General features: G+C 46.5%; 1 protein-coding gene across 1 annotated transcript in view; it reads right to left on the bottom strand.

The window, feature by feature from the left end:
* EPAS1 (endothelial PAS domain protein 1) overlaps window positions 1-20,762 on the bottom strand; it is a 244,659-nt gene that overhangs the window by 84,514 nt on the left and 139,383 nt on the right. The window contains exon 2 of the mRNA XM_040351560.1: window positions 8,732-8,922. Coding sequence (XP_040207494.1) covers window positions 8,732-8,922 — 191 coding nt within the window. The remainder of the gene's footprint in view (window positions 1-8,731; window positions 8,923-20,762) is intronic.

Raw genomic sequence — 20,762 nt, 5'->3', positions numbered from 1 at the left:
TGTTACTCCCCCAACCCCTGGGCTTCAGGTGTGAGGAACAGAGCCTTGGTGACCACGTGACCTTAGGCCAGTCTTTCATGTCCTGTGGAACCCTAGGGTTCCTCCAGAGGCTGCTAGGGGTTCCTTGAGCAATGGGCAACTTCTGCCTCCGAGATGGGTAACCACTGACACCAATGACATTCTTAGGCACCTGTAAAGCAGGGTTCATCCTAAGCATTAATCCCAGTGATCATTGCACTACTGTACTATTAGCTGTAGATATACTAATTGTCAGAGGCTCCCTGAGCTTGAAGTTATTTCAAGGGTTCAACAAAGGTTGAGAAAGTCTGGCGTAGAGGCCCTTTTTAGGCCACTCACTCTCACAATGCCACAAAAAAGTTAGGTTACAAAAATAAGTTGTGAGGTTCCTTTAAAATTACATTGAAGCACTGGTAATCTAGCACTACAAACATCAACAGCAGAATTTCTAAGATTAAAGATTTCTAAGAATGTATTGTTTATGCGAAGGCACCATGCAAGGTATCTGCTGAGGCATGCACAGTTCTTGAATAGAACCGACTGTGAAATGTACCGGTATGTGCTTTAGGGCAGTTAATCTGGCTTCAAGGCCATCTATTCGATTATAAACTCTTCTGAGCAGAGCCCTCTTAAAGCGGATGTGCCACTAAAAAAAAAATATTAAAAGCCAGCAGCTACAAATACTGCAGCTGCTGACTTTTAATATTAGGACACTTACCTGTCCTGGAGTCCAGCGCCGATCGCAGCAGAGGACAAGCGATCGCTCGTCACTCTGCTGCTCCCCCCGCCATACTCAGTGAGGGAACCAGGAAGTGAAGCACTCCGGCTTCACTACCTGGTTCCCTACGGCGCATGCGCGAGTTGCGCTGCGCCGCTGAGTGAGTGAGAGACTTGTAAAGCGCAACACATGCGAACTGAATCGCCTCTGGGCGCTGTATCCAATTCATGGGTAAGGAACCCCTTGACCTCAGAAGAGATGGGTTTTAATCCTTCTCCTGAAGGCCAAGTGGTCCGACTCCAGTCGGATGGTGGTTGGTAGTGCATTCCACAGGCGAGGTCCCTGGACTGCAAATCTTCGATCTCCTTTGGACTTGTATCTGGCTTTGGGTATCTGGAGGAGGTTTTGATTGGTGGATCGCAGAATGCGATTGGGGTTATGGGCTTTTATTTTTTCGCATAGATATTGGGGGTGTTGCCTTGAATACACTTATGTATTAGGCAGAGTGCCTTGAAAGTGGTTCTGTCTGATTGGCTCCCGCTGTGCTCTGGGAGCCGAGTGTTCCCAGAGCACAACGGGGGGGGGGGGGGGGGGGAGGTGACGGTCTGCCCGCAGTAAACCCGAAACTGTGTGGCCGGAAGTGGGTGCAAATACCTGTCTTTAGACCGTTATCTGCACCCCCCTCCCCCCTGAAATGTGACAAAAGTTTTTAAGAACTAAAGAAAACTACTGACCATCTGATATAAGAACCATCAGTGTTGCACCACAGCAACCAGACTTCCCTTTTCATTTTCCAATTCTCACTTTTCAGAATGACTCTGTGTGTTAAAGCGCAGTTCCAACCACAATTAGCATTTTTTAAATGTATGTCCTTTCATCCTGCGTTTTTATAATATAAATCCGGTCACTTACTATTTTACATCCGCGGCCGATCCGCATAGATATTCAAAAAAGATAGTTTATAAAACTATGTCTACACCGTTGTCATTTTGCTTGTGGGCATTGTGAAGCCGACAAGCACTTACTTCCTGGAAGTCTTGGATGGGGAGTGATAATTGGACAGCGCACTGCATCATGGGAAATGATGACACACATTTCCCAGGAGCATTAGAGGGAGATGATGTCCGAATCCTAGGTGCTTTCAAAGGCAGATTTTGTGGGACCGCATAGCAACAGGCATTTCCAGATGAGTAAAAAAAAAAATTTTTTTTTTTTTTTTTTTAACTTTTTTTAGGTCTAATGAGCACAATAATGAAAAAAAAAATTTAGGATGGAAACTCCACTTTAAGGTAGCCCAGTTCTTAACACACAACCATATGATAAGGATCAGTGGAGGATGGGAATGCCTTTCTAAAATGAGGTGACCTTACAAATCTCAGCAAAGATGTAAGTGACAATCACCAAACATAATGAGATTATCCTTCAGCTGTTGCAGACAGGATGCTAAAGACTTACATGATGCTCGGAGGATAACCGGAAATGAGGACGGCTCTTAACCTGCTCTACGTGTACCAGGGAAGGTACGCCAGCATCAATGAGGTGCTAATGAAGTTACTGTGAATAGGTGGCCTCCTCCATGGCTATAGATAAAAACTAATACTGTAAAACAGTAGAGGCAACAACTAGTATACCAATCCTGATTACAAGAAATGTGATCCCATCAATTTAATCACCATTAATTGGCATTCATCCTGCTGATTAATACTAGTGAAAAGCAACAGGTGAGTTTATGTGCCATTTTACTGTACATGTACGTAACACAGGGCTCAAAATTTCAAGTCTTGAGCCACTAGCCAGGCCTCGAGGGTTACTCGCCACCAGTTTCCCCGCCCAACCCCTACCATGCCCTGCCCCTAATTCTGACGCTAATCACGCCCTCATAAATTATCTCCTGAAATGACACTTAAATGTTTCATGCAGAATTAAGTTACAAAAATAAATATTAACAACTTTATCAGTTCCCTTGAGTACAGCCTCACCTGTGCCCATCATTGCAGCCTCACCTGTGCCCACCATTGCAGCCTCAACGGCTGCCAACCATTGCAGCCTCAACGGCTGCCAACCATTGCAGCCTCACCCGTGCCCCACATTGCAGCCTCACCCGTGCCCCACATTGCAGCCTCACCCGTGCCCCACATTGCAGCCTCACCCGTGCCCACCATCGCAGCCTCACCCGTGCCCACCATCGTAGCCTCACCGTGCCCACCATTGCAGCCTCACCGTGCCCACCATTGCAGCCTCACCGTGCCCCACATTGCAGCCTCACTGTGCCCCACATTGCAGCCTCACCGTGCCCCACATTGCAGCCTCATTGTGCCCCACATTGCAGCCTCATTGTGCCCCCACTGCGGACTCACTGTGCCCCCATTGGTGGCCAGATCATGAGAGGAGAAAGAGGAGAGCTGCAGGATCACCGAGTGGTATAACTCACTGTCAATTAACACCTACACATTTCCCTTTAAATGGAAGAGCAGGTAATTAGCCACCCGTTACCTGATAACCTTAAATATTAAATGCGCCTCACCGCTTCATTGCATGATATGGAGGAGGGGCGAGCACCACCGGCGGCCGTTGTTGATCGGGAGCTGTTCTCCCAGCGATCGCCTGTGGCAGAGTGCATTGAGGTAGAGGAGGACCGCGGTATCACTGAGTGGTATATCCCGCTGTAATAGCATAACATTGAACTTTTCTCTGCTCTACTCGTTCTCACACAAAGCCCCGCCTCCTCCTAACCCCGTGCCTGTAATAGACAGAATTCGGGTCCAATGCTGGGATGCGTTCTGTCATTACAGGCGCAGGGTTAGGAGGAGGCGGGGCTGTGTGTGAGAACGAGCAGAGCAGAGAAAAGTTCAATGTTATGCTATTACAGCGGGATATACCACTCGGTGATACCGCGGTCCTCCTCTACCTCAATGCTCTCTGCCACAGGCGATCGCTGGGAGAACAGCTCCTGATCAACAACGGCCGCCGGTGGTGCTCGCCCCCCCTCTCCCAGGCAGCCCAGCTCCTCGCCAGACCTCATTTTCTACTCGCAAAATGCGACTAGGCGAGTGGAAAATTTGAGGTCTGACTTAACATATACTAAATACACCTATATTGTAATGCCGCATGCACACGACCATTTTTAATGGTCTAAAAAAACAACAACATTTTTTTCAACCCGATTCTTGTCAAGCCTGCCTTGCCTACACACGATCGTGAAAAAGAAATGCTCTAGCAAAGCGTGGTGACGTACAACGCGTACAATGGCACTATAAAGGGGAAGTTCCATTCGGATGGCGCCACCCTTGGGGCTGCTTTTGCTGATTTTGTGTTAGTAAAAGTTCGGTGAGAGACAATTGTCGCTTTTCAGTCTGTTACAGCGTGATGAATGTGCTATCTCCATTACGAACGCTAGTATTACCAGAACAAGCGCTCCCATCTCATAACTTGCTTCTGAGCATGCGCGTTTTTTTCACGTCGTTAAAGCCTATACACGACCATTTTTTACGACGTAAAACTATGTGAAAAGCGACGCGAAAATTTAGAGCATGTTCTAAATTTTTTAATGCCCATTTTTAACGTCGCAAAAAATTCTCTGGAGCCCACACACGATCGTTTTAATGACATTACAAAAAAATTTAATTTTTCACATCGTGAAAAATGGTCATGTGTACGCGGCATAAGATTTTGTGTTAAGTAGGATGTATGGTTAAAAACCATTTACACACAGCTCCCAGTCCCCGCTCTGTAACGAGCGATCGCGTGAGCCCGGCGGCGATCGCACCAGCTGGGCACGCGCCTATAGTGGCCTGAGCGAGAGCCAACGTATAGCTACGTGCTCTCGCGCAGGGGAGCCGACCTGCCGCCGTAAAATGATGGCGGCTGGTCGCCAACCAGTTAATTGCTGCCACTGTCCCCCAACAATTGCCACAAATGTGCCCATCATATGCTGCCCGTGTGCTCCCCGCCCGGCACTTACCCTGTATCAGTGGGGCAGCAGGTCATGACGACGGTGTCCTCAATGCTCCTCCTGTCCTCTGCTATGATTGGATGCCTGATTGGCGTCCAATCACAGTGCCTGTCATTTCAGCCAATCAGATGACAGGTAACAGACCCGAGCATGTGATTGGTGGAGAGGCGGTTTAGTGTTAGCAAATGAATATGAATATTCGCTTTCCTAACACACAGCTGAGTGAACAGCGGGCGCCCAGCATGGTGCTCGCTGTTCACATTTTTGATGCCCATTAGAGCCTATAGCTCTAATCAGGCGAACAAAAAAAAATACCCCACCGCTGTAATTCAGGCTCCCGCGCCTAAAAAGGGGCCGGGCGCCTGAATAGGTGGTGGCAAAGGCGGCCATAGATAGATAGATTCCTGCAATGCATGAATCTATCTATTTGTGATAGAGGGGACGGCACCCATATGGACGCACCGCCACTGCACCAAAATAAGTGTCCCCATTGGATGATTTCCTCTCTAATCATGTTCTGGAGGCAAGTCAACATTTTGGTCTCTCCCTCACTTTCAGCACTAGTAACGGCATTACCAGGACAAAACACGAGTATCTCTGTAATGGGGACTTGGACAGCAATAAAAACCTGACAGTGGTTCTATTTACCTAAAGTAGCCCAAATTTTCCCAACGACACCAATCCTGCAATGTGCTGCATTGTCTTTTCAGAAGATTTTAGCCGGATGAGGACGTCGACCACTACACTACGGAATCTGGGGAAAGGTGCACATAATATCTAACTTTTTTCCCCTTTAATTATAACTAAAGTCAAAACTGTTTTTTGGTTTTGGATGGAGTGCAGAGGGATAAGAACCCCTGTTAGTTTTTTTTTTTGCTGTCTGTGCCCCTGTTAAGGAGATACTTACTTTTTGATTTGTCCTGTTTACCATCATTATTGAAAGTAAAAAGAAAAGCCAAAATCTTGGGTTGTCCCCAGAAAAGTAATAGAGGGGAAATCTTCCAATGGGGAAACTAGTTCTGGTGATGCAGGTATTTCCACTCACTTACTGTTTGGCTATGGGACAAGACATGAAGGGAAATCTCTGCGAAGGGATCCAAATGGCCAAAAAATAAAAAATAAACAGGGGTTATAAAATTTGCCTACAGATCTACTTTGATGCTGAAGTTTATTGTAGCTAAAAATTCCATACAGCGAGTCACATAATTTTCCTGTAAGGAAGGATGACCCTGTTAGATTTTGAATTTATTACTATTTTATTTGATAAAAGTTTCTGGAATCGCTATTTAACCACTTCCATACCAGGCACTTACGCACCTTCCCGCCCAAGCCAATTTTCAGCTTTCAGCACTGTCGCACTTTGAATGGCAATTGCGCGGTCATGCTACACTGTACCCAAACAAAATTGGCGTCCTTTTTTCCCCACAAATGGAGCTTTCTTTTGGTGGTATTTGATCACCTCTGCGATTTTTTTTTTTTGCGCAACAACTAAAAAAAGGCTGAAAATTTGGAAAAAAAATTACGTTTTTATTTTTTTCTGTTAATTTTTTTGTAAATAAGTTTTCTCTTTCAATTACGGGCACTGATATGGCGGCACTAATGGGCACCGATGAGATGGCACTGATGGACATCGATGAGGTAGTACTGACGGGCACAGATGAGGTGGCACTAATTGGCGGCGCTGGTATGTGACACTGATGGGCACTCATAGGCGGCACTGATGGGCACACATAGGCGGCACTGATGGGCACACATAGGTGGCACTGATGGGCACACATAGGCGGCACTGATGGGCACACATAGGCGGCACTGATGGGCACACATAGGCGGCACTGATGGGCACACATAGGCGGCACTGATGGGCACACATAGGCGGCACTGATGGGCACACATAGGCGGCACTGATGGGCACTCATGGGCGGCACTGGGCACTCATAGGCGGCACAGATGGGCACTCATGGGCAGCACTGATGGATACTTATGGGTGGCACAGATGGGCACTGATAGGTGGGCACTGGGCATGGATGGGCACTGTGGGGTGGCACTGATGGACACTGGGGTGGCACTGATGGACACTGGGGTGGCACTGATGGACACTGGGGTGGCAGCACTGATTTTTGCCAGGTTGCCAGTCAGTGCCCATTTGTGGGCACTGACTGACATCATTTTTCTTTTTTTTAATGCTTTTTTTTATTTATTTATTTTTTTTTAGACTTTTTTTTTTTTTTTTTTTCGGGCTTTTTTTTTTTTTTTGCCCACCCTGGTGCTCCAGGGTGGGCATCCCTGGTGGTCCAGTGTGGCGATCCGAGGGGGGGCTGCGCTGATAAACAATCAGCGCGAACCCCCCCTGTCAGGAGAGCCGCCGATCGGCTCTCCTGTACTCGCGTCTGTCAGACGCGAGTGAGGAAGAGCCATCAACGGATCTTCCTGTTTACATCGTGATCAGCCGTGGTTGGACACGGCTGATCACGTGGTAAAGAGTCTCCGCCGGAGGCTCTTTACCGAGATCGGAGATGCAGGGTGTCTGACTGACACCCCGCATCACCGATCGCCGCGATGCGCGCCCCCACGGGCGCGCGCGGCATGAAATCCTGCAGGACGTTCTAGAACGTCCTGTCAGGATTTCATAACCACTTCCCGGACGTAAATCGGCTATAGGCCGGGCGGGAAGTGGTTAAACATGTTAATTTTGAAGGTTGTTGAGGAAAGAGGAAGGTCATTTGCTGTGCATTACATCTAATTTTGAAGTTCCATGTCAAGACAATGGGTGGAGTTATGTTACTTAATATACACAAGTGGGTGTTACTTTTGTGACAGTAGCATCATCACCTTCCTTGGAGAGATGCTAAAAGAAAAAATGCTTAGCTTGGCTTTAAGAACAGTATAAGAATCCATGTGGTTTGAGTAGCTAGTTAGGAACTTGGGGGTCACCCGACCCTGCTGGAAGCCCACCCAGCAGAAAGTTGTACCATCGTACCATCTGATTCCTCCTTCTGAAACAACCATCTTACCATGTGTTACCAGCTGTCATTATGTAAGCATTGTCTTTTGCTCGTCTATCTAGAAGAATAAAACTCATACTTTTGAAGGAAGCCCAAGTCTTGAATATTGGGAACGAAACGCCTGGGAAGAAGACACTATTGACATAACACATGACACTTTGTCAAGGTGCCCCTTCTACATTCTTCAGACGCACATTGTGCAGGCAGTTGAATCCTGGAGAGATCTTCACTGATGGTCCTCTTCCTGTATCTGACCTTCTGGCACTGTGGAGGTTAAAGAGGTTGTAAAGGTACAACTTGTTTTTCCTAAATAGCTTCCTTTTCCTTAGTGCAGTCCTCCTTCACTTACCTCATCCTTCCATTTTGCTTTTAAATGTCCTTATTTCTTCTGAGAAATCCTCACTTCCTGTTCTTCTGGCTGTAACTCCACACAGTAATGCGAGGCTTTCTTCCTGGTGTGGAGAAAGCCTCTTGAGGGGGAAGGGGGCAAGCAGGCAAGAGTTAGGACACTCTCTACTTTGCAGATAAAGGAGCTGTGTGTTAGTGGGCGTCCTGACACTCCTGCTCGCCCCCTCCCCCCTTAAGAGGCTTTCTCGACACCAGGAAGAAAGCCTCGCATTACGGTGTGTAGTTACAGACAGAAGAACAGGAAGTGAGGATTTCTCAGAAGAAATAAGGACATTTAAAAGCAAAATGGGAGGATGAGGTAAGTGAAGGAGGACTGCACTAAGGTAAAGGAAGCTATTTAGGGGGGAGAAAAAATCCTTTACAACCCCTTTAAGCTGTGTCGTGTTATGCCTATTTGTTTACATCCCCTGCATGGGATTATTATAATCGTTTTTCACTTTTTCAAAAGAAAGAAAATCTCAATAAAAAGATTGTACCAGAAAACAAAAATCTATGGGTTTGTTGTGTACAGCACTCCACATAAACAGGGTGTTGGTGGTTGTCTTCTGCGAAAATACTTTCCGTATATACAAAAGCCAGTGATATTGATAATACTAAGAAAGTTATGAGGTATATACACAAGTATGGTCTTACCTGCAGATAAAAGTTTCTGTGTGCGGAGGAAACTGATGGTCAGACGCATGATGGAAGCCTTGTCCAGATGAGTGCTAATGTTCTGGGGCAATGGAAGGTGGTGTGCCAACTCATAGAAGACCTCCGTCTCCTTACTTCTCCGACACCTTGCGGCATCTCGAGACTTTTCCTTCCTCCTCTCTGAACTGCTCCTACAAAAAGAACATAATAAATGCAAATTAGACTAGACAATGTAATACTAGGATGTCACATCTCCATATGTCAACAATATAGACCTACATTAGAAACAATCAGCAGGCGTATTCCTATGCACTGCAATGAGAATCCCATTTATGGGGGGGTTAGAACCGAACAATGGCAAATCTGAGGGTTGGAGCAATAACAAATACAGAATTATACGTGAAAAACCAAGCAGACTGATTGATACTCATTCATTCTTCTATAAGTAGTTTTTCCGATATCCTCTACCTTGTGATACAGTAATTACAAGTACATTAAAGTGGTTCTAAATGCTGAAGGTTTTTACCGTAATGCTTTTCTAAATTAAAGGAACACTAAAAAGGAAAAAAAAAATTTTTTTTTAAATAACAAACATGTTATACTTACCTCCACTGTGCAGCTTGTTTTGCACAGAGTGGTCCCGATCCACGTCTTCTGGGTCCCTCGGCGGCTGTCTCTGGTCCTCCCCGAAAGAACTCCACACATTCATGCGAGGGAGCTCGCATTGTGTGGAGTCCTTGTGGGCGCGCTCCTGTGATACAGCCGACGGCCATAGCCGCCGATTGTATCATTCGGCCCTGCCCCCCCCAGCGCACTGCGCCATTGGCAGGGATGTATCTTGGCCTAGGCCGACAAGGCCTAGGCCTAGGGCGGCACTTTGCGGGGGGCGGCACGGGCACCAAAGCCACCCCCCACACGCGGCCTGTAGTGTGGCACTTGCGCTAGCAACATACATGGGGCATACTTGGCCAGGAGGAGGGAGTGACTGACGCCCGCATTAAACGGCCGGTGATTGGCCAGACTGGGTGCATGTCATACCAGAGGCGGACATAAGTCCCTGCCCTCAAGGAGCTTACAATCTAAAGTCCCTAACTAGCATTAATACATTCATACACATGGTAAGGGCAACAATTTAGACAGGAGCCAACTGGATTGATTGCTGTAAGTATGGAGTGAATGGTGCGTGAGTGTGCTAATGTACAGAGAGTAAGAGGCAGAGCTCTAACAGGAAAAGGTGGAGCCTAAAGTGGAAGGGGTGTGGTTTACAGATGATAGGGCGTGTCTTAAACAGGAAGGGGTGGGTCATATTTAAATTAGGGGGCGCATGAGTTTAGTCAGGCCTAGGGCAGCACAAAACCTAAATACACCTCTGGTCATTGGTTGTGATTGACAGCACTTCGAATCAATGGCTGCGCTGCTTCAATCGACCAATGAATGAGCCGGAAAGCCGGCCAAGATGCCAGCGCGTTCACGGCGCGGAACTTTCAAGGGGTCAGGTAAGTAATCGGGGAGGCTGGGGAGGCTGGTATTGTCGGAAGTTTTTTCACCTTCATGCATAGAATGCATGAAGGTGAAAAATGTTTTACCTTTACAACCCCTTTAAAGGTAAAGATCTTCAGAGTGCAGTATTCCTCCCCTAACCCCACCCCTCTTATATTTACCAGAGCCCGATCTCGATCCAACCATGTGCACAAGAAAAGAGGCGATCTCTGCTCTCTTGCTCCTCATTGGCTCAGATATAGCAATGGGAGCCATTGGCCCCTGCTGCTGTCAATCACAGCCAGTGAGGAGGGAGCAGGGCTGGCTGAGCCATGCTCTGAATGTCAGTTGACACACAGAGTGGGGCTCGGGAGAAAGCAGCTTTCTATTGGGGCACTCAGCAGGGGGGAGGTGCCAAGAGCACTCGTGGGGGACCCGAAAAGAGGAGGTGCCTGGGCTTTTGCCAGCTCATTCACTGTTGGCACTAGGTGCAGGGATGCGTTGCATGACTGTGCAATCGCCAGTTAAAGTAGCGCAGTGTTGAATAGCAAAAATTGGTCATGGGGGGGGGGGGTAAAATCTTCCAGAGATCAAGAATTAATGGGCTGCACAAATGATAGAGCAAAAAAAAACTGTGCATGCTGGGACAGATCTTATGGTATAAACAAGCCACAAGTATTTAACCACTTCCCGACGGCCGTATGACTTTGTACGGCCGCAGGGTGGTTCTACTTCTCTGAGTGGCCGTCTTTATACGGCCTCCGCTCCTCCTGGCCACTGTGGGGCGCGCGCACCGCATCACTGGGATGCCGATGCGCGTGCCTGGCGGCCGCGATGTTCGCCAGGCTCCCGCGATCGGCGGTTACAGAGACAAGGATGTGGATCTGTGTGTGTAAACACACAGATCCACGTCCTGTCAGGGAGAGGAGACCGATCTGTGTCTCTTGTACATAGGGACACAGCATCAGTCACCTCCCCCAGTCACCCCCCTCCCCCCACAGTTAGTAACACTCACTAAGGTACACATTTAACCCCTCCCTCACCCCCTAGTGTTAACCCCTTCAATGCCAGTCACGTTTATACAGTAATTGGTGCATATTTACAGCACTGATCGCAGTATAAATGTGAATGGTGCCAAAAATGTGTCAAAAGTGTCCGCCATAATGTCGCAGTACCGATAAAAATCGCAGATCGCCGCCATTACTAGTAAAAAAAAAAAATAATAATAATAATTCTTTCCCCTATTTTGTAGGCGCTATAACTTTTGCGCAAACCATCCGCTTATTGCGATTTTTTTTTTTACCAAAAATATGTAAAATACGTATCGGCCTAGACTGAGAAAAAAAAAATAAAAAAATTGAGCTATTTATTTTTTAGCAACAAGTAAAAAATATTATTTTTTTCAAAATTGTCGCTCTATTTTTGTTTATAGTGCAAAAAATAAAAAACGCAGAGGTGATCAAATACCACCAAAAGAAAGCTCTATTTGTGGGAAAAAAGGACGTCAATTTTGTTTGGGAGCCACGTCGCACGACCGCGCAATTGTCAGTTAAAGCGACGCAGTGCCGAATCTCAAAAAGTCCTCTGGTCAGGAAGGGGGTTTAAGTGCCCAGTAAGGAAGTGGTTAAGATGATGGCACTGAAAAACATTAAAAAATAAATATATATATATATATATATATATATATATATATATATATATATATATATATTTATTTATTTATTTATTTATTTATTATACACACACACACACACACACACACACACACACACATACATACATACATATATATATATATATATATATATATATATATATATATATATATATATATATATATATATATATATATATATACATACATATACACACACACACACACATATATACACACACATACATACACACACTGTATTTACATTATTTCTCCCATTGTATTGTGTTGACAGCCCCTTCTACGTGTCACTACTTTGTGTTTATCTGACTTGGACTCTATGAGCCGAGGCGCACGTCCTCCCCCTTTGCTGATTATGTAAGCGTGTCTTCACTTTGTGCGTTTGTTTTGTTGAAGTAGATTAAACCCCCCGGTACTCTCGGTGAAAAACACTCCTCACTTCTCAATGCCGGCTCCGATTTATGGAATGCTCCTAATGCATCTGGAATAAATATGCAATGAGGAGGCGACTTTAGAAAATAAAAAGTATTTCCATTGCTCATTAGATAGAAATTAAGGCCCAGATTCTCAAAGGGCTTACGACGGCGCAACGCAATGTACGCCGTCACAAGTCATAATCTGGGCCGTCCTAGCTATGCAACTGATTCTTAGAATCAGTTACGCATAGATATCCATTAGATCCGACAGGCGTAAGGCTCTTACGCTGTCGGATCTTAAACGCAATTTTTTTATTTGCCGCTAGGTGTCGCCTCCGTCGTTTTCTCCGTCGAGTATGCAAATAAGCAAAATACGCGAATTCCCGAACGTACGCGCGGTCGACGCAGTGAAGTTACGACGTTTACGTTAGATTTGCGCCGCGTAAAGTTGCCCCTGCTATATGAGGGGCAACCAATGTTAAGTATGGCCGTCGTTCCCGCGTTGAAATTTTTAAATTTACGTTGTTTGTGTAAGTCGTCCGTGAATGGGGCTGGACGCCATTTACGTTCACGTCGAAACCAATGACGCCATTGTGACGTCATTTGGAGCAATGCACCCTGGGATATTTTCCGGACGGCGCATGCGCAGTACGTTCGGCGCGGGAACGCGCCTAATTTAAATGCTCCACGCCCCCTACCCGGCTAATTTGAATTAGGTGGGCTTGCGCCGGGTGATTTACGCTACGCCGCAGCAACTTTACAGGCAAGTTCTTTGTGAATAAAGCACTTGCCTGTAAAACCTGCGGCGGCGTAACGTAAACCAGATACGTTACGCCCGCACAATTTTACGCCCATATACGAGAATCTGGGCTAAAGTGTCTTGTGTCTGCCCACTGTGAACCTAGAGAGGAGCCAAACCGTTACCGAATGACATGTGGACAGGGAAACGTACAGACTTTCCAGTGGGCTGAATGTAGCCATTGGTACACATCGAAGATCTCCCATTATATACCATGACTTACTAGTCAAAAGGCATAAGGTAGGATTAAAGTGGTTGTAATTCTTCTATATACCCAGTGAAGTGACTGACCTCAGGTGATTCACAGATGAAACAAATCCTCCTACATAAGTTGTACCTGCTTATCTACATTCTACCGTCTCTACATCCATTCAAAGACCAGAATTTACACAGCATTCCTGAGCTTCAGAAGGCAGGGGGTGGGTATCTGATGTCACACACTGCACAGCATGGAACTTAGTGTAATCTGAGACCTGAGTGGAGGAAATGGACACACCACCTTCTGAGTCTCAAAGGAAAACATGCACAGCTGAGGCTGTCAAACACCTTCTGTGTGCTGTGGGCCCCGGTCAGAGAGGGGGTCGTCTTTGGAGATTCTGCGTTTTGATTATCTGTACCAGAATGACAGGAAGAAAAAAGTGTGGCGGAAGGCTTGGAACAGCTCATGATCCAAAGCACAGAACATCATCTGTAAACATGGTGGAGGCCGTGTGATGGCATGGGCATGCATGGCTTCCAGTGGCACTGGGTCATTGGTGTTTATTGATGTGACAGAAGCAGCCAGATAAATTCTGCAGTGTTTAGAGTTGAACCATCATCAGCCCAGATTCAGCCAAATGCAGCAAAGTTGATTGGACGGCAGTTCACAGTACAGATGGACAATGATCCAAAACACACTGCAAAAGCAACCCAGGAGCTTTTGAAGGAAAATAAGTGGAATATTCTGCAATGGCTGAGTCAATCACCTGATCTCAGCCCAATTGAGCATGCATTTCACTTGCTGAAGGCAAAACTAAAGGCAGAAAGACCCACAAAGAAACAACAACTGAAGACAGCTGCCGTTAGAGCCTGGCAAAGCATCAGAAAGGAGGAAACCCAGTCTTTGGTAATGTCCATGACTCATGTAGATAGGAGGGGGGGACAGTAATCACACTAGGGGCTGGATTCAGAAACGAGATCCGACGGCGTATCACCGGATACGCCGGCGTATCTCTGAGTGCAGGCCGTCGTATCTATGCGCCCGATTCAGAGAATCAGTTACGCATAGATTTCCCTAAGATCCGACCGGCATAAGTGTCTTACACCGTCGTATCTTAGGCTGCATATTTACGCTGGCCACTAGGTGGCGCTTCCGTATAGTTATGCAAGGAATATGTTAATGAGGTATTTACGCCGATTCAGAAATGTACGTCCCGCTGGCGCATTTTTTTACGTCGTTTACGTTAGGCTTTTTCCGGCGTAAAGTTACCCCTGCTATATGAGGCGTAGCTAATGTATTGACGTCGTTCCCGCGTCGAGTTTATAAAATTTACGGCGTTTGCGTAAGTCGTTCGCGAATAGGGCTTTGCGTAAGTTACGTTCACGTCGAAACCAATGAGGCTTTGCGGCGTAATTTCCGAGCGTGTGCACTGGGATTCTTTCACGAACGGCGGGGTCAAATCAAATTTAAATAAAACACGCCCACAACATCCCCATTTGAATTAGGCAGGCTTACGCCGCCACACATACGTTACGCCGCCGTAACTAAGGGCGCAAGTTCTTTCTGCATACGGAACTTGCGCCCAAAGTTACGGCGGCGTAACGTATCTGAGATACGCTACGCCCGCAGATAGATAGACGAATCTATCTGAATCCGGGCCTAGGTGTTTCGGATTGAGGCATGTACACACTATAGACGGATATGCCCTGTTAATTTTTTTAATTTCAGAGGTCTACAACCACTTTAAAGGGCAAGTTAACCTCTTCTCGCTGGCCGCACGCATATATGCAGCCTCTCAGCAGATGGGCTTTAACGCTGAGGGAGCACATATTCAATATGCAACTTAAATGTAAACATTCCTGTGCTGACTGCTGAGGGTGCATGCCAGGCACGCTGCCAGCACAGCTGCTAGAGGGGATCGAAAAGCTCCCAATGCATACTTGCAACAGCCAATCACAGCGGTCACATGACTCGAATGCCGGCGTCTAGAAGCTCTTAAAGGGCCGGAAGGCAACTTTGAGAAGGGGTTAATGACTGTTGCCAAAAACATCCCTATGCATTACAGCATCCTTCCTAGTACTTGCAACAGCTGTGATTAGCTGTTGCAAGTATGCATTGGGAGATTAACGATCCCTGCTAGAACCTGTGCTGGCAGCGTGCAGGGCATGCACCCTCAACACAAGATTGTTTACATTTAGGTTGGCATATGCAGTGTTCTGTTTTGTAAAATAAATCTTTTTAAGCTGCTTTTTCCACTGTACTCCCCTTTCTTTCCAGCAGATGGCAGGACGTACTGAGCATTGGAAACTCAAGAACAAGCACATGGCTTTGTTGCCTACCCACGCATCCACAGTTCACTCTGCACAGAACGCACAGTTGAGCTGTGAGGGAGGGCAGACTGCGCATACATGGGCAGCGAACAAAGCCAAGTGCTCATTTATGCGTTTCCATGGCTGCACATCCAATGCCTGGTATCCTGCCATCTGCAGGACGGAGAGGGCAGGACAATGGAAGAACGGCTTATTCTTTTCTTTTATTAACTGGTTGCCGACCAGCCGCCGCAGTTCTACGGCGCCAGGTCGGCTCTCCTGCGCGAGAACCCGTAGCTCTACTTCGGCAGGCGAAGCGGGCACTAGGGAAGCGCGCCCCCGCTTACTCCCGACTCCTGCACGCATGCCCAGCGGTCGCGATCACCGCCGGCACCCGCGATCGCTCGTTACAGAGCGAGGACCGGAAGCTGTGTGTGTAAACACACAGCTCCCGGTCCTGGCAGGGGAGAAATGCCTGACCGTCTGTTCATACAATGTATTAACAGAAGATCAGTAATTTCCCCTAGTGAGTCCACCCCCCACCCTACAGTTAGAACACACCCAGGGAACATACTTAACCCCTTCCTCGCCCCCTAGTGTTAACCTCTTCCCTGCCAGTGGCATTTTTATAGTAATCCAATGGATTTTTATAGCACTGATCGCTATAAAAATGCCAATGGTCCCAAAAATGTGTCAAGTGTCCGCCATAATGTCGCAGTACCAAAAAAAATAAAAAATCGCAGATCGCCACCATTACTAGTAAAAAAAAAAATATTAATAAAAATGCCATAAAAAAAACTACCCCCTATTTTGTAAAACGATATAACTTTTGCGCAAACCAATCAAACGCTTATTGCGATTTTTTTTTCCAAAAAATATGTAGAAGAATACGTATCGGCCTAAACTGAGGAAAAAAAGGTTTTTTATATATTTTTGGGGGAAATTTATTATGCAAAAAGTAAAAAAATTTAATTTTTTTTTCAAAATTGTCGCTCTATTTTTGTTTATAACGCAAAAACTAAAAACCGCAGAGGTGATCAAATACCACCAAAAGAAAGCTCTATTTGTGGGGAAAAAAGGACGCCAATTTTGTTTGGGAGCCACGTCGCACGACCGCGCAATTGTCAGTTAAAGCGACGCAATGCCGAATCGCAAAAAGTGCTCTGATCTCTGACGAGGAATATGGTCCGGGGCTTAAGTGGTTAAACAGAGCACTGCATATCAACGTAAGGAGGATGCAGTAATGTATAGTGATGTTTCTGGCAAAGAACATTAAAAGTGGTTGTAAAACCTTTACTATATACCCAGTGAAGTGACTAACCTCAGGTGATAAACGGATGAAACAAATCCTCCTGCACAAGCTGTACCTGTTTATCTTCAGCCCACTCTTCTTTATAGCCGCCTAAGGCACACATTTTAAAAGCGGAACTTTTTTCATCTTTCCATCTATTAAATCTTCTGCCCTTGTTGTTTTAGCTTTGGATAGTAAAACTTTTTTTTTTCTGCCAGTAAATTCCTTATACAGCCCACTTCTTGTTTGTGTGAAAGAAAAGCCTAGGCTTATGACATCATGCACAGCTCTCTCTCACACTCTCCTCAGAGCTTGCCAGGAAGAGAGGGGAAATGATAAGAGGGCCAATGAGAGCTGCCTCTGTGTAAATCCAGGAAGTGAACAGGCAGCAGCTTCAGCTGCCCACAGTTAAAATGATTGCAGCCAGACTGCAGCATATTTGGCAAGTACAGAGTCACAGTATATAGAAAATAATATGCAAAGTGGTTGGAGGGAAGATTCAGAATGGCAAAGATGTTTTTATTACAATATATGTGAGCAGACTGCAGTTCTTTTTTAACCACTTGAGATCCGCGCTATGGTCGAAAGACGTCCGTAGCGCGGCTCTCAAGTGCCGGGAGGACGTCCACAGACGCTGGGGGCGCGCAGCGGGGAAACAACGTGCCCGGCGCATCGCTCGGGAGCCGATGCGAGTGCATGGCGGCCGCGATGTCCGCCAGACACTCGCGATCGTCGGGGAACACAGCTGGTAAGACAGTAGGACGTGGAGCTCTGTGTGTAAACAGCATCGGTCACCTCCCCCAGTCACCCCCCTCCCCCCACACAGTAAGAACACAATGAGGGAATACATTTAACCCCTTCCTCACCTACTAGTGTTAACCCCTTCACTGCCAGTCACATTTATACAGTAATTAGTGCATTTTTATAGCACTGATCGCTGTATAAATGTGAATGGTCCCAAAATTGTGTCAAAAGTGTCCGATACGTCCGTCGCAATATCGCAGCCCTGACAAAAAAAAACGCAAATCGCCGCCATTACTAGTAAAAAAAAAAAAACATAAATCTATCCCCAATTTCGTAGGCACTATAACTTTTGCGCAAACCAGTCGCTTATTGCGATTTTTTTTTTTTTTTACAAAAATACGTCGAAAAATACGTATCGGCCTTAACTGAGAAAAAAAATAGTTTTTTTTAAAAAAATTGGGATATTTATTATAGCAACAAGTAAAAAAAATATATATATTTTTTTAAATTGTCGCTCTTTTTTTGTTTATAGCGCAAAAAGTAAAAACCGCAGAGGTGATCAAATACCACCAAAAGAAAGCTCTATTTGTGGGGAAAAAAGGACGCCAATTTTGTTCGGGAGCCACGTCGCACGACCGCGCAATTGTCAGTTAAAGCGACGCAGTGCCGGAAGCTGAAATTTCGCCTGGGAACGAAGGGGGTTTATGTGCCCAGTAAGCAAGTGGTTAAATTGCTGAGCTCCAGAAGGCAGGGGGGTGAGGAATCGCACACTGCGCAGCATAGTGCAAAGATCTGGGTGTAATCTGAGACCGGAGTGGAAGGAATGGACACACCCCCCTCTACACAGTCTCATAGGGAAACATGCACAGCTGGAGGTTGACTTTGAAAACAGTCAATTCAAGTAGAGAAATAATGAAACAAAATAAATAAAAAATAATGTATACTAAATAATACAAGTAAAAACAAATACAAAAAAACAAAAAAATATAACATATAGTACTAATATTTATATGAAAATTATAATACAATTAAATAAATAAAAGTGGATTTCTACATTGTTGCAATCTGCTCCATAGCGCTGTGATCTTGCTTGACAGATGATGGAATTCTTCTCCGCAGCACAAGAGTTTTTTTAATTAAAGCTCCCTGGTCCAAATATAAACATGTTTACTTTATTCTGCAGGAGGAAGCCAATGTTTCTTAAGGGATGCACAACAGGAAAAGCCTGCGACTCATTGATCTGCGTTCTTATGAAGGCATCAGCGCGGCTGCTCCGCAGTACAATATTGTACTACCAAGGGAGCAATACAGAGGCCAAAAATAACAGCACATGTCATGGGAACATGCCCCAGAGATACTGGCCGCTGCTGAGATTCAACCAATGTCTTCTTACTCTGCATTTTTTCCCTAATTGTATCTCTAGTGTTAAAAATCATACACAGGAACCTTCTAAAACGGTAAGCACGGCCTTATCCTCCCCTATAGTGATGATCTAAGGGGCCCCAAGTAGGGTGCCCACGTGTCCCGGATTGCCCGGGACTGTCCCGCAATTGAAATGTCTGTCCCAGGTCCCGGGCAGCTTCATTCTGGGACAATACAATATCCCAAAATGAAATAGAGGACACAGCCACCCCCTACTAACTAATAACTACTTTTTCGTAACTGGTTGCTAGGGTCGGCGCTGCCTGGCGTCTTGCAACCAGTGACAATTTACTCTCAGACAGTGAGGCCTGCGCCTAGTGCAGCACTGCTGTCCCTGCCCCCCTCAGCACCTCCTCCGGAACCCAGCGGCAAGCAGCAGGGACTGGTGTGATCTTCACTCTCCAGATAGTGACGCTGCTCCTTTCCTTCTACGCACGTGGCTCATGCAGAGGGAGTGACAGCAGCACTGCATCTGGTGGCAAGTGGCACATTTACCTGACAAATAACCCGCCGCCAAATTCCCCATCAACCCCCGAGACTACATCCCCCCCCTCATTTTTGGGGGGGAAGGTGAGAGAGGGGGTGTGTCCCTGAATGGCAGTTTAGAAATGTGGTCACCCTAGCCCCAAGTGAAGGTAAAAGGTGTAAGTGGTGAAAAAGTCACACTACAGTACTGCTCCCACTCTGTTTGCAACTCCAGGGGTCGATGCACTGATCTTGATGACATCACAGGGCACCCAACCGCCAGGGTGTAGGGTAGAAGCTCTGGGAACTGGTCTGGCAGCACGGAGAAGCCTGAAGGACTAGGGGGGGGGGGGGGGTCAGATAAGTGCTCTTTCACACTCATGCTAAAGTGTGATGCCCTCTGAAGAGCAATCGACATTTGGATCCTTTTTCAGAGGACGGTGAGGAGGCGTTGTATATAGGGTTGCCACCTTTTCTTCAAGCCAAACCCGAACACTTTAGCGGCACAGGGCACGTTTTTTTTTTCCGTAGTATACACAATAGGATAATAAAAGACCTGGGGCACCTTTGGGTGCCCCAAGGACAGTGGTAATGCAGCGCGCTGCAGCAAACAGTGGGTGTGGCCAAACTGCTCTTGCTGACATTGCGGCTCCCCCTCAGTGATGCCAAACCTGCCCCCAGACAGCGGCCCACATCTCCTGAATGGCAGCAGATTTTTGTGTGACTACCTCAGTTACTTGGGGAGTCACAGCCCAGTCTAAATAATGTGTCTGGGTTTCAGGCAGAGTGAAACCCGGACACAAGATCCCAAACCCCGAACTGTCCGGGTGAATCCTGGACAGGTGGCAACCCTAGTTGTATATCCAATTCAACTTTGTAATGCTGCAATATCGAGCCGCCCCATTGCACTCAATTGGCCAGTTTGGCAGACAGTACTGCCAGCACCCCACCTTAACCGCTTGCCGACCCGCTGCAGTACCTAAACTAAGACAGGGCGGCTCCTACAGGCACAGTGATGTACTCTTATGCAGGGCTGGTGCAAGGATTTTTGACACCCTAGGCGAAACCCCATTTTGCCGCCCCCTTGGCTCCACCCCTGACTCCACCCTCTTTGCCCTGCTCATGTATACCCCACCTTTTTAACAAAACGCCCATCAAATGCAGCCCATCAAATGAAGCCTCACCAGCGCCCATCAATGCAGCCTACCAGCGCCCATCAATGAATGTTTGCT

This window comes from Rana temporaria, chromosome 4 (genome assembly GCF_905171775.1).
Source record: "Rana temporaria chromosome 4, aRanTem1.1, whole genome shotgun sequence".
Classification (NCBI taxonomy): Eukaryota; Metazoa; Chordata; class Amphibia; order Anura; family Ranidae; genus Rana; species Rana temporaria.
Note: the sequence above shows the minus strand (reverse complement) of the source record. Positions and strands in the feature narration are given on the sequence as shown.